This window comes from Poecilia reticulata, chromosome 14 (assembly GCF_904066995.2).
Source record: "Poecilia reticulata chromosome 14, P_reticulata-male-v2, whole genome shotgun sequence".
Lineage (NCBI taxonomy): Eukaryota > Metazoa > Chordata > Actinopteri > Cyprinodontiformes > Poeciliidae > Poecilia > Poecilia reticulata.
Genome location: NC_088843.1, coordinates 22,004,889 through 22,019,652, shown reverse-complemented (window position 1 = coordinate 22,019,652; position 14,764 = coordinate 22,004,889). Strand labels below are relative to the sequence as shown.

Below are 14,764 nucleotides of genomic sequence, written 5' to 3'. Positions count from 1 at the left end.
TTGAGCGTTTTTTCGTCTCTCCTTTTTTCCCCCGTTGTTTTTAAATCCTGTTAATTTGATTGGTTGTGCTGCAGCTACGCACACATACATACGAGTGTGGAAAAACGGTCTGCGCCCGTTTATACGGAATGAGTGAAATTAATTAATGCGGCCACTTTATAAATGTGTTTTAAATTTTAAGACTATGAGTAAAATACCAAGTCTTTTCAAGCAAACAGCTTCCAAGTCAAGTCCCAAGTCAATGGTGTGAAAGTCAAGTCCGAGTCTTTGAGCATTTTTTCAAGTCAAGTCTCAAGTCTTGAATTTAATGACTCGAGTCCCAAGTCATGTAACTCGAGTCCCCACCTCTGTTACCTACTCAATAATATTCCACTGCTCTGGCTTAAGATCAAGGTGGTGTTTTCCTCGTTATTGATTAACCTATATCACACATATAGGTTAACGTAGTTAGCAAAGAGAACATAAACGATACTTGTTGGCAACTGTGGACGAGTTGGATGCATGTAGCGGCTGTTTTCTCTTCAGATGCTGCAACATTGATAACGAGCTGTTGTGGTACACCAATTCTGCTTTGCAGTGGATGCATTGTGCTGTGTTGTCTTTTCTGTTTAGCATAAAGTGTTCCCAAACTTTCGACAGTTTTTGTCGCTTTCGGGGTTCTCCTTAGCATTCTGTGTTTCCCTCCATAGCTACAAAATTAGCACATGTGCTCCAGGCACTAACGGAAGTGGTAGCATTGTGCAACACAAAAACCTTCCAGCTAGACCACAGTGCGCTTCATATTTAATTATTACAATGAATTTAGCGAAGCTTCAAGACAGATACATTTTCTTCGAGTATTTTTAGTAATCGAGGTATTCGAATTATTCGAGGAATCGTTTCAGCCCAGTCACCACTACTCGTGACATGTAGGCCATTGTCATTATTTTGTACAGATCAAGCTTCAGTTTGATATTTAATAGGTTTTTTTATTTCTTTTAGCAAAAGTGAATCTCTTTTCTTTTAATTACAATTAATTTGTAAAAGCAAGAAAAAAATAAACCATCCAAGAACCAAAAAATAATTTGTGTACACACTACATATACCTCATGATGTACCATTATATGAAATGTTAATTAAGATTAGGACATGAAACAGAAATAAAACCTATAATCAACATGTTATACTGTAAATATACCTATCATCAGCATAAAATGCTGAAGAGCACTCCATGTTCTCGACTTTCATCTCAGCAGACACCAATTTTTCTTTTATCATGTCCATTTCCCTCTGCATGAACCTTAACGTTTGTTCCAAGGCCCTTAGCTGCCTCCCTTTCTTCTCAATGGCTTCCAGGCTTACCTGGAAAGCCTCAGTCACACTGTGACTGCTTGCTTCACGAGAAGCGATAGAATCTGTGCAATGGTACTGTAAGAAAAAAAATTCACCATTACAGATTAACACTAATACTTTACTGAACAGCACCATAAATTATAAATCCTATCCTATCGACACTAAATGCTTCAAACTAACATAATGATTTTGTGAAAAGTTTAAAACAGACAAAACATCTAAAGATAACTTAAAACTTGACACAGAAAATAAATAAATCTTGTTGAGACGCTTTACCAAGGTCGAGAAAGAGTCACATGCTGTTAGACAAAGGGCCCAGGGGCGGAGATATGGGGGGGATTGGGGGGGGGGAGGCTGCCCTCCGAACCGGGCCGGATGGGGACCCGGGTCTGGAGGTGCCAGGGAGGGAGGAATGGTTTCAAGGCGCATAATGGTCTGATTATAGGTGGAGAAAGTGCGCCCTCGCCTGTTGAGAAAGGTGTATTTAATGTTAAAGTTACCTTCCCCAATGGAATATATACTAGTCAGCCCCAATGACTGTTTCACTCACAGTTTAGCCGAAATGCTTCCTGGGTAAAAATCAAAAGACAAACGCGACACAAGCCCCCCCTCACCCCACTCAACAGTTTCCAGCAGCTGATGCACGTAAGGGGCCCGGTGATTTGTTAGGTCCCTTAGCCCTCCGCTAGTCCTAAGGCTTCCAGCTAGTGCAGTCCCAGTGAGCCACAGCCTCCGTGTGTTAATACAAATTATGATTCATCGATCGGGATTTCCATTCCCAACACTTGGTAGCAGAGGATGGTTTTGTGTTGACACATGAGTGGATATTGGACTGGCCGTTCAGGCGCAGACGGAACAGTACTCTGGTGTAGGGCCCACATGAAAGGTAATATACACCATTGTACTGTTTCTCAGGTCTGTGTAAATTTCAGTTATCAGCCGTTGTCTGTACTGTTTCCCAGGTTTGTCTGCTTGTCACTAAGTTGTCGTTCGTACTGCTTTTGACTGGTCTGTCTAAATGTTTCAAGTTGTTCTTAGGAGTAAAGATAGTCAAAGTTTAAAGTTAAAAGTTAAAAAAGTTGAGAGTTAAGAGTTTAAAAGTTAAGAGTTAAAGTAAAAAGGACGATTGGCTTGCAATGGGAGTTAACCGTCCCCGACTTTTCCCGGATGCGGGGAAGGGAAAGGCTAGGTCTGATTTTGTCTGCTGGGGTTGATTTCCTCGCCACCGTGCGAGCAAAACTGCAAAAAAAAAACAGAAAAAGAGAAAAGAGGAGATTTTTGAGCCTAAACAGATGGAGGGTGAACTTGAAAAGGAAAAATATGATCCAAAGTGGGGCATCGGGTCATAGATTGCACTCAGTGAGCAAATAGAAGCATTAATAGCTTATTTGGCAGAGCATGACGAATATCAAAATAAGGGAGAAAGAGAAAAACCAACAAAGGGATAGAATATCTGGTGCAGAAGAAAGGAGGCGACCTGTTAAACAGCCTTCAGGGTGATACTGGCTGGAAGGAATAAATGACACTAAGGGGAAACTGATTGAAACTAAACTAATGCTGCACAATTCACTATTTTCACTTGTGGTAAAATTAACTGTATGAAGGATGAATGAAATTACATAACAGGTAAAATTGTAAAAAAAAAAAAAGTGACATTTAATGGGTTGAAGTTTTTGAAACTCGGCTTAGCTGTAGACAGGTTTAAATTTAAACTTAATAAAACTTGAAAATTGAGGTTTATAGCAGACTTGAACTTTATTATGGACTAATCAATAGTTTTCTCTTATTATCTTATCAAAACAGGATTTCTTTTCATTTGAAACTTGGTCACCTTAAATGTCTAAAGAGGGAACAGAATTGGTAAATAAATATGAGTTTGTGTTTGATTCAAAGGGAGATTATGAAACAGCTCCAGATTAAATTATGGTTCATTACATTGGTTACAAAATATTCTTGTCTCAAAGACAATTAATGATTCTAAATCTGACGAGGTAGATTTAGATGAGGTAGCACAGATCGTCAGAACACTTGATTTGTAGGCCTATTACATCACAGTGCTGCATGTATTCTTGTGATGATGCATCATAGGTTGTGATGTCACGTACTGCTTTGTTGTGTAATACAGGGGCGGGGTATTTATAACTCATGTTGGTAAAATTTTGCCACCTTCCAAGACATTTCTACAGGAGACACACTTTTACACAACAGTTATAGTTAGTTATGGATTTGCGATATTTAGTTAGTAACACTGCCGTCCCTGCAATCGAGGAGTACATTTTTAATATTCCGGAGGACGATTTTAATTCGTTGCACTTGAGTGAGAGTGTCACAAAGAGGACCAAAGACCTTTTACATCACCTGACAGAGGTTTTCTCTGCTTTCGTTCGGAACTTACTTGGGAACCTGAAATACGAATATGGCGATATTAAAACCGTATTTGGAAACCAGGTTTCTCAGGCCTTTGCCCAGGCCATGGGGGTCGAGGAGATCATTCAGGGAGAGTGCACTGATGTATTTAACATGCTTTTCTTAAAGCATGTTATATCTGTAGTGAAGCCTCCTATGAATGATAGGAATGGAGAACCCATAAATGAAGACCCCATCGTGGTCCTTAGGCGGAGTTTAGGGTTCAGTTTGTTGGTTCGACCTGTGATCAGTATCGTCCAACAACTGATACCAGTAAGACATCGAATTGAAGAACTGAGGAAGTCCTTTGAGAAGGAGAGAAAGGAGACGATCCAACTTTTTGTTGAGTCGTTGATGTGTCAAGGCATCAAGAAATCAAGAACATCTTGGTGCCTTGAGGACCTGAAAGAGGTACAGGAACGCATTGTTCACAACATCTGCGTTAAAATCGAGGGCCAGCCGATCGCCATCCAGCAGAACTGGATTCCAGGCCTGACAAAAAAGGTTTTCAAAGACCTAATGAAGACCTGGGACTGTTCTGCTGGATGGACTCTGGCGTTCATGGAGCATGAGGCAGCTGAAGACACAATTGCATTGTGTCTTTTAAGTGAACTGGAAAAGCGCCAGAAAAAGACGGGCAGGTTTTTTTACAACATTTTTTTCTGGTGCTGCTAAAATCTGGCCCTCATTTATTGCCCTCATTTATTGAAATGAGGGACAGTATTGGCCCTCATTTCAAATGAGGGCCAATACTGTCATACCTCTGTCGATCCTTGCTCCATGAAGCCTCTCTGTGCCTCCATTGGTCCTGGTCCCAAGAAGCCTCCATGTGCTGCATCCCAATCTGGGCGAAAAGGTCCCTTAGCCCTCTGCTAAGGGACCTTAGTGGGACCTTAGTGGCTTCCAGCCACTAGGGCTGGAAGCCTAGTGCGACTGTGCTAGTGCAGTCCCAGTGAGCCACAGCCTCCGTGTGTTAATACAAATTATGATTCATCGATCGGGATTTCCATTCCCAACACTTGGTAGCGGAGGATGGTTTTGTGTTGACACATGAGCGGATATTGGACTGGCCGTTCAGGCGCAGACTTTCCGAAACAGTACTCTGGTGTAGGGCCCACATGAAAGGTAAGGACACTTGTTCCTTAATATACACCATATAAAAATGTCATGTAAAAAGACTGCCCGTCTTTTTCTGGCGCTTTTCCAGTTCAGTACTGTTTCTCAGGTCTGTATAAATTTCAGTTATCAGCCGTTGTCTGTAGTGTCTCCCAGGTTTGTCTGCTTGTCACTGAGTTGTCTAAGTTGTTGTTTGTACTGCTTTTGACTGGTCTGTCTAAATGTTTCAAGTTGTTCATAGGAGTAAAGTTAGTCAAAGTTGAAAGTTAAGAGTTAAGAGTTTAAAAGTTAAAACTTTAGAGTTAAAGTAAAAAGGACGATTGGCTTGCAGTGGGAGTTAGCCGCTCCCCCCTACTGCCGGACGCGGGGAAGGGAAAGGCTAGGTTTTGTCGGTTTTATTCTCGGGGAGTACTGCCCTCGGAAAAGAACTGGATAGCCAATCTGAGACTTTGCATGAGAGACGCGAAATGCGGTGAAAGCGGTCCATTAATTTACGGTTCATTACACTGACTTCAAAGTATGTTAGAGGAGGAATAATCACATTTCAGCTGTGGTTTAAAACCAGACAGCATTTATTACGAAACTGTTTCATTTAATTTGACATGTTTTATTTTATTTTCATTTTTATTAACATTATTGTTGTTTTTATTTTTTCTAATAACAAACTAACTAACTTACTAACTGCTGCTTTCGAAACACATGCGTGTTTTGGTAGAAAGGCACAAATTGGACATGATGAAACTTTTAAAGTGGATATGATATTAATTGATTATGTAAAAACAAACTGATTGGACAACAACTGGCTCACCACATTTGTTTGCCTTAATTTTTGATTGAATTGATACATAAATTAAAGTCCAACAAAACATTTGATTTTAAACCCAATGACATCTTACAGTACTGCACAATCTTTGTCTACATGTTTTGCTCCTCTGCCTAAATTGATCAATTTTTCTCTTGACAGTTCAAAATAAACATTGACACGGCCTTTTAGGAGAGCAATCCAAATTCTGATCTGAACTCTTTAAAATAATCAAACTTTTGGCCTTTGCAGTACAGTTTCAGTTGGACATTTTAGAAATATGTACAGAAAAAGAGTCTCTGAAAAATATTTCTGATAACTACAGAAATGTTTGTTTTCTATTTGCATAAGAAAACAAAAGGGGGAAATGGTAAATGATAAACATAAAAAACATTTCTGATAAATCTTTACATTTAGAACATCTCATAATCTACTTTCAATTCTAGACAGAAGATTTGGGAAACTTGTGACACCCTGTAAAGTTTTAGTTTAGAGAAAAGTAACAACAAATGCAAAATCGCTTTCAAATTTTTAAATTATATCAACAGGGGGTGAAGAAGAAATAGACTCTAATTACTAGTCGGTTTAAAGATATGCTTAATTATGAATTTATTCATTTGACATTGGTATATTGAGTTTATTCACTGAGCTCTTATACTGTCCCTTCCTGCATGACTGAAATACAGAGTTATATAGAAGCTCTTACTAAATTAAATTGGTAATTTAAAATTCAATAGCTTCAATCAGCATCTATGCCATGTTTATTTGTATATTGATGAGTTTCCTGTATCACCTCTAATTTTAATTGTATAAAGTTACAGTTGGATGTAATTGTTATCATTGAGAACATTTTGGTTAAAAGTACTTTAAATTCTACGGAGACCCTAAAGGGACATGGAGAAAAATTCAGATAAAAGTGAACAATTTTTTAAATTTTAAAAAGAACAACACTCAGCAATTTTGAAAAATATCTGGATAATGGTAATATTTTCATTAATGTAATTAATAATTGATTACAGTTTTCTTTTGACCTAAATTATTAAGGAAATTTAACTGGTTGTCTTAAAGCGTGTCAATATCACAAGGATGCTTTTGTGTAAAATTGGACACTATTGAATTAATTATTTTATATATGCATTTGATAACCAATTTATGAAAAGTGCATGAAGCTGGAAATACTAAATTTTGTCTACATTTTAATAATTTCTTAGAGTTTAATTTTTGAGAAGAGTTGATTCTGCTTAAAGCGGGTCAACTGTTCTTGTTAGCAATGAAGGAACATTTGGGCTAAATGATTTGAGTGGGTTTCTTAGAAGTCTCTGTATCAAAACACTTAAACAGTGTTTCAATACAGAAACAGGGGGAGATGCATGGAATGAATCTAATCTACAAATTGTGAGTTAATGTCATCTATTGAGAAATTTTTCAGTTTTGGGCTTCAGCAAAATATAAACGAGGTTAAATCAAAATTCACAAATGTTTTAATTATTCGAATGAGTTTCTAAAATAATACCGAATGTTCTGAATTGAATACATTAAAATTAACAATGATGTCATGTGTCAAATATATTTCTACAAAACAGTTTTTTAAAACAGGGAATAAATTGTTTGATTGCTGCTTCTCTCTTGCTATAATTCAAAATCATTTGTTTAACCAAGTCATGCAGAAAGGTCTAACCTGAACATTATATAATTCAATAAATCTAGTTGTATCAAATTTCTCCCCAAAACTGCCAAAAACATTTATAAATATGATAAACACTACAAAAGAGGGTAATTCAGTTAAATAAATATTTTATAGAAGGGTTTCAAAAGAACCGATTTTTCAAAGAATTTAAAATTTTTTGAAAAATTGTTCAAAAAAGAAACAGTAAATGCCATGGAGGGTTGAATTTCCTTTTTCCAATCTTAACCCTAACATTCTTTAACATTTTATTTCTTTACATATTCTTTATTAGATTGTAAGGGGGACATTGTGATTTCGATCCACCGCCTAAGAGACGTAGGGGTGCCCTGTCCGTTTTTACCCCCAAAAATGAGATGAAATGAAATGAATGAATGAAAGACGACATCAATACTTGAAATGATGTATGTATGTATATCAACATCTGTAAAAGCCTCGGGGGATGTTTTCCGGAAGGGACAGTGTCTACTCTAGGGTTTGTCTTCTCCTTTTTGGCCCAACAGGGGGAATGTTGAGACGCTTTACCAGGTCGAGAAAGAGTCACACGCTGTTAGACAAAGGGCCCGTAGTAAAGAGTTACATGTTTGATTCTGTTAGACACTAAGGCTCATTCCTCAGAGAAACAGAAACTTATCAGGACACAGAGACATGGTGTGATTTCAGGGAGTGTCTTCAGTCCATATAATCAGCTGCACTCCTCCTTCTCAGACGCTGCACAGACTTTTTTAGAAACTCTTCTCGAATGTAATGGTAAAAGCGTCTCCTTTCAGCGCTCAAAGTGAATAAAATAAGTAAAGTCTGAATGCTTTTCTTGGTTGATTTTATGCTCCGTGTGTCAATACAAATTATGATTCATGGATCGGGATTTCCATTCCCAACAATCTTTAATGAAGAGAGAGTCACATATTAAATACTCGGATGACTGCAGTTGTCAGGTGTATCAGAAAAGTAAAATAACTTTACTCAGAGCTGCCACAGGATCACTTTGTTGAATGATACAAAAAAAAAAATCATCTTGCATGTGACCAAACCATTATTTATAACTTTTTAATACTTACCTGTCAAGTCTCCCGTATATGCTGGGAAACTACAGTTTTTTTTTACCCACCTTTCCCGCCGTGCTCCCATATTTCTATTTTCCCGTAAATAGGAGGAGACGAACGTAAGATTGCCCCCAATCTTACGTTCGTCTCCTGCTCGCGTCTCCCTCCCACATTTCGTACTTTCCTTCTTCTGTCCTCCCGGTCTTACATTTATGTCACCCTCTGACCTTGCGCTCGTCTGTCCCCTGGTCCAATGGCGGTCCCCCCTTCCTCCCTCCATTTTAAGTTCAAAGGTATGTTTTTATATCCAAAAACAATTACTGTAATTCTAACTAGTTAACTCTACACAACCACATACACAAGCTTCCAAACCCACCCATCCATCCATTTGTCCCTCAGTGGGGTCAGGACGGTTGCTGGTGCCTATCTCCAGCCAACCTTCCGGGCGAGAGGCGGGGGTTACCCTGGACTGGACAGGTCGCCAGTCTGTCGCAGAGCAACACAGAGACACACAGGACAAACAACCATGCACACACACACTCACACCTAGGGACGATTTAGACAGACCAATTAACCTGACAGTCATGTTTTTGGATAGTGGGAGGAAACCAGAGTACCCGGAGAAAACCCACGCATGCACAGTTAGGACATGAAAACTCCATGCAGAAAGACCGGGGCCTGGAATCGAACCCAGAACCTTCTTGCTGCAAGGCAACAGCTCTACCAACTGCGCCACTGTGCAGCCCCCTTCCAAATCCAATACTTTTTAAAATTAGTTATATACGTACACATGCCAGCTGAGCCGCGTTCTGGACGGCCTTCAATTCTGGGTCCGTTAACTTTGGCAGCTTTAGTGGAGAAAAATTTGCCATGTTCTTGAAAGCACAAAACATATAGGTAATAACAATTATAAAAACAAAACACAATAAAAACTTTAGCTTATTATTCAAATAATACCATAAGATACCAACTTAACTGAATCTGCCAAACTGTAAAAGAGAAGAAAATGTCTGCCAGCGAATCACAGAATATATAAGACCAAGGCTCAAACGGACAAAGTTTGTGATGGACGACAGGAGTTCCTTTCTTAGTACCACCCATTTGAGGTTTGACCCTTCTGATCTTGACCCTCGTATTATTTACGGAATTACAACATATATAAATTAACAATAACTGATTAAAAAAAAAAACATTGATAATTTGAAATCAATAATTATATATGATTGAGGCAGGTGATTTCACCAAGTTGATATGAAGTCATATTATATGTATATCATATTACATATTTTGTCATTGTTAAGAAACAACAAAGTTTCATTTCAGAATGAAAGACAAAACAAGCAAAGACGTGTGAAGGTGTGTGCCTGTGGCTGCATCCATCATTGGGAGGCTCCACCTTTCATTAAATCAGGAAATTAAAACGTGACATTTGAGGAGGTGAAAAAAATCATATCTCAGTCTTTGTCCCTACAGTAAAGGACACAGCATTAGGTTGCAAAAAACAAAACACTTTGGTGCATGTCTACTGTCTTCCCTCTCTCTCTCATTACACACTTTCCTGTCTAACCACTCTCAAATAAAGGCCACTTGACGTAATAAGACAAAATGAAAAAACATCTGTGCACTTTGCACCAGACAGCTCTCCCAGCCGTCAGTCAATGATCCATGACGGAGAGATTATCAGTGTCCTTGGTAGAGCCTGGTACAGATCCACAGATGTAACTGGGAGAAGGAATAGATGCAGGGAAGAGCGCCTTGTTTACATATCATCCAGGAGAATTTTATAAAGTCATCCAAGGCCGACTCAGGGGAGCCAGTTCAGGTAGAGGAAGTTGTTTTAGGTTGGGATGATGATGCTAATTTTTCATCCGCCCTAAAGTCTCTGGTACATCTCAGTGGCGACTCTAATCATCCAAATTACTGGGACGCCCAACAAGAACTGCATCCAGCTTACAGCTCTGCTAGCATAGCAAGAGTGAGTCTGAGCGCTGGCTGGTCGGCCTAATCTTTCACACTGGTGAGCAACAGCTGCCGACACCTTCCAAGCTTCCAGATATACCAGAGAACCACCAACTCCAAACAGCAGAAATCCTGTTATCAAAAGTCCAAATAAATACAAATCCTCAATGTCTTCCATGAGCAAAATTAACAGACACATTATGTTCCACTTCCAAAGTGTATCCAGCTGTATGTGTCCCATTGGGGCAAGAGGGCTCTCCTTTACCCAGTCTTCTCATCGAGATCATGTTATCACTTGGATTGAGACACCAGAAGACCAGATCCATTATTAGCAGTTTGGAGGATATGCAAAGACAGGCTCCAAAAAGACAGCACAGCACTAAGGCATTTTAAACCTTCAAAACAACAGAAATGTTAAGAACAGGTCAAGCATAAAATCACCAAATATATATTTTAATATGTTTTATATATTCAGAAATATATAAAAATGATTTGTAACTCATGAAATTATGGACCTGAGTTTTTCCATCTGCTGATTTTAGTCCAAGGAAGCTTAAACCTCCTCCTAGACCGAAGAAGCTGAAACTTCTGAAACACACACACACAGACACACACGCACGCACGCATGCACGCACACCACACACACACACACACACCACACACACACACACACACACACACACACACGCACACACACACACACACCACACACACACACACACCGCACACACACACACACACACACACACACACACACACCCCACACGCGCACACACACACACACACACACACACACGCACACACATTTGTGAGGTAAAAATAAAGATAATACTTATATGTAAGAGTTCTTACTTTGTAAAATATTATTATTCAGGGGTAACACTTAGTACTCAGTGTGTTTGGTTAACAAAAAATGTTTTCCTGACTGTCACAGTTAGTCAAAAACAAAGATTCCCATTAAATTCCATTGGAAATGAATGCGGGTCACTTTTGACCCACTCATGGAAGAAAAGGGTAGTACTACAAAACATGCTATTTCTTAAAATGTATAAAAGGTAATTTAAAAATGTGAATTGTGTTATATTAGTAACATGTTTTGAGGAATACCTGGAATATGAAGTGATGACAATTTTTCATTACAAAGATATTGCAGAAAAGTGACCTCACCGGGTCAAAAAAGACCCAGTTGCACATTAGAGTGTTAAAACTTCTCTTTCATTCCAGATTTTGACTTTTAAATATTTAACTTTTTATTTCCTATCTTTTTAAAGTTGATGTTTTTTGTTTTATTTTTAAGTTATTAGTATTTTATTGTTTGTTAATTGTATTTTGTGACTTCTGTTTCATTATTTCTGTGCACAGCTCTTTGGTCGTGTTGGAGTGTAAAGTTCTCTGGAACAAAATCAGGAAGAGTAACTCCAGAGCTGCAGAGTTTAGATGCTACATGTTCATTTCTGATGTAAAATAAAGACAAAAACCGAATCAATAAATAAATGACTTGTGGTGTTCCTCTTCATGTGATTTAAAACTCACGTCACATTTTTTGACTCCGTTCAGGGAAAATGTCAACTGAACAAACTGAGCCATGAATGTAAAGACGTCCAGCCAGGAAATGTTTCTTTTTCATTCATTTATTGATTTATTTTTCATTTCTGAGGCAGAGAAAGATCCATTAGGGAGGTCAAGGTCAAGTGAGAAAAAACTAAATTAATTTACCCTAATTCTGCAAAAATGTGGGACAAACTGATGAATATGCAGGTATAAAATTACATCTGAGAGGAAATTTGATGAGAATTTCATTTCATAATAGTTTGTTTTATCTAAGCCCAGTTGTTCTTTTTATCCAACTCACGTATTTACACACATCCATGATTACAGCTGATTTCTGACATGGAACTTTTCCGGTTAAAGAAATCACACCATAAATCATGTCGCGGTACACCACTGCTCCACCAGAGTCGCCCTGTAGAAACATTTTGATCAATATATTTATTTGTGTTGTGAAACAGAAACGTCTTCTAATCACTGGAGAGAGAGATTGAACTTACATGACATACGTCTTTGTCCGGTGCTGCAACACGGAATACATGCCCACGTGTCGGCATGTAGCGGGAAACAGCATCAACATTCATGTCGACACACTGAAGATGTGGTGGAATAAGAGTTTTGGTAACTGCAGAGAAACATGAGAATCATAAACATGTCATTCACTCGACCTTCTCTGTAGAGACAGAAACAAAGATTTTATTCTCATAGCTGCAATGTTTCTCTCACTTCGCTGATAATTGGGGCCGATTGTCGTTCCTCCCTCTCCTGCCAGCTGAACGACATCGTCTCTAGAACGCGATGAGAATAAAATGTAAAAATACAAGACAGCAATATAGAAAAAGAATTGTTTTAAAGAACAGTTAAAGAACAGAAATTAAATCCACGAAGGACTTGATCCGTGTCCACCTCCGGTCCTCGGTGTCCTGCGTCCTTTACATGTGTCTCTGATCCAACACACCTGAGCTGAACGGGTTCTGGTTCTGCTGGTGGCCTGATTGCCTGGCTCAGGTGTGCTGAAGCAGAGGCAGCAGGACTGGAGGAGTGGAGACAGAAAACCTGAAGTCCTGTTATTGATCAGTGAAAAACTTACATTTGAAGTTGATAGCTGCAGTCGGGTAGCTGAACAGGTTGGACGTCTGTCACTGGTCTCCGGAGCTTCAGCAACATGATGTCGTGCTTCTTGCGGCGGCGAGTATAAATCACAGGATTGTGAAGGATTTTCTGACTCTGCTGCCCAGCGCTCCGTGGATGAACTTTTATCTTTGCTACATGAGTCCTGCGGAAAAGTTTAGATTATAATGAACACACAGAAAACCTGATCATCTGCAGTTAAAACTGTCTTCGTGTCTTTTTCCTACCATCCTGGCGCCGACCTCCAGCAGTGAGCTGCAGTCAGGATCCACTGAGGGTGGATCAGAGATGCTCCACAGCGCCACTTTTCTCTACCCTTCGTCTTCCACAGGCGAACATGATAAAGACGCTCCGTGTCATCACAGTCATTGCCTGCAATGATTCTCTTCTGCCGAGAAACGTCTGAGTTCGCTGAAACGCCTGAGGAAGAAAAAGGAGGAGTTTACTCAGAAACCAGGTGCAAACATGGCTTGCTGGAACAGAAAAAGGATAAAACGTTAAAGATTAAAAAGCATCACAGTTTCTATGCAAAGAAGTTTCTGTCTGACACAGAGTCAGAGGGAAGTTTGAGAGGCACAGAGAGCAGCAGCCTCCCTGGAAGCAGTGGAAGTGTCTCCAGTGTCTCCAGTGTGTCCAGTGTGTCCGTCCAGTGTGTCTGACTCACCCAGCTCCAGCCCCAGCAGCAGCAGCAGCAGAACCTTCAGCAGAGTCATTGCTGGTCCAGCTTCCTGGGGATGTCTGCAGTCCTGCAGCAGTTTTTAAACTCTGTTCACAACTTCCTGCTGGACAGGAAGCCACCAATCACAGGACGGACACCGATCTGTCCAATCAACTTGATTGTAAACTTGATGAAATAAAATGATTTTCTGAAGAAAGAGTGACTTGTCCTTGTTTTCAGGTTGATATATATATTTAAGAAAAAAAACTGTTTGATTTCCAATCTACAAGAAAACAATTCTGACTTTTGTAAACCATTTAAAAGACACCTGTGGTAAAATTTTAATTGATGTGATTCTTTCTTATTAAACACACAAACCTCTTTCATCACTCATGATTCTTTGCTTTTGCTATTTTTCTTGGTTGCTTTGGTGCATTTGTGAACAGCTGAGCAGCAGCACTTTGGGTCAAAGTGACACATTTTGTTATCAAAAGGCTCAAACTGTGCCACCACATTTAAAATATTAAGCAAAAGCAAATACTGCTCTCAGGCAGCCTTGAAATAAACATGACAGCCTGTGATTTGACCAATAGAAGTGATTACATATTCATCTGCTAATCGAAAAAAAAATTGTTTTATGTGGTTAAAAGTTAGTTTGGTGTAAAGTGGAACTATTGTGATAACAAAGATCAAGTTAAGGACAAATATAAATGCAAAGTCAATGTCAAATTTATTTATATAACACTTTAAAAACAGGCGTAAAAGTGCACCAAAGTGCTGTACAAGAACGATAATAAAATTAGTTGATGAAAAAAAGATAAATATTACAAGAAAAGAGAAAAAAATCCATATATTGTTAAAATAATAAAAGTAATAATAAGTTAAAAAAAATCTAAACAAAAGAGCTACAGTATCAGGCCTCAATTGAATGCCAAAGAATAAAAATGAGTTTTGAGAAGCGATTTAAAGTGATCCAGGCTGTGGGCAGAACTCATCTAGAAAGGTAGATTATTATATGATTATTCCAGAGAATAGGAGCAGCAACAGAGAAAGCCCGATCTCTGATTATGTGAACTGGACATGTG

At 38.9% G+C, this 14,764-nt stretch overlaps 1 protein-coding gene across 1 annotated transcript; it reads right to left on the bottom strand.

Annotated features, from left to right (window-relative positions):
• Positions 1-11,962: 11,962 nt before the first annotated feature.
• Positions 11,963-13,780, bottom strand: LOC103476338 (kallikrein 1-related peptidase b24-like). Its single transcript, XM_008428614.2, has 6 exons — positions 13,686-13,780; positions 13,249-13,441; positions 12,981-13,166; positions 12,617-12,678; positions 12,391-12,515; positions 11,963-12,305 (listed from the first exon to the last, which is right to left on the bottom strand). Exons 1-6 carry the CDS (start codon positions 13,732-13,734, stop codon positions 12,159-12,161), a joined length of 762 nt encoding a protein of 253 aa, XP_008426836.2. The 5' UTR covers positions 13,735-13,780; the 3' UTR covers positions 11,963-12,158.
• Between the last annotated feature and the right edge of the window lie 984 nt (positions 13,781-14,764).

Coding starts and splice junctions, on each gene's coding strand:
- LOC103476338 (XM_008428614.2), bottom strand. CDS start 13,734: ATGACTCTGCTGAAGGTTCTGCTGCTGCTGCTGCTGGGGCTGGAGCTG. Junction 13,167..13,248: donor TGGAGGTCGGCGCCAGGATG/GTAGGAAAAAGA, acceptor ACTTTTCCGCAG/GACTCATGTAGCAAAGATAA. Junction 12,516..12,616: donor CGGCCCCAATTATCAGCGAA/GTGAGAGAAACA, acceptor GTTTCTCTGCAG/TTACCAAAACTCTTATTCCA.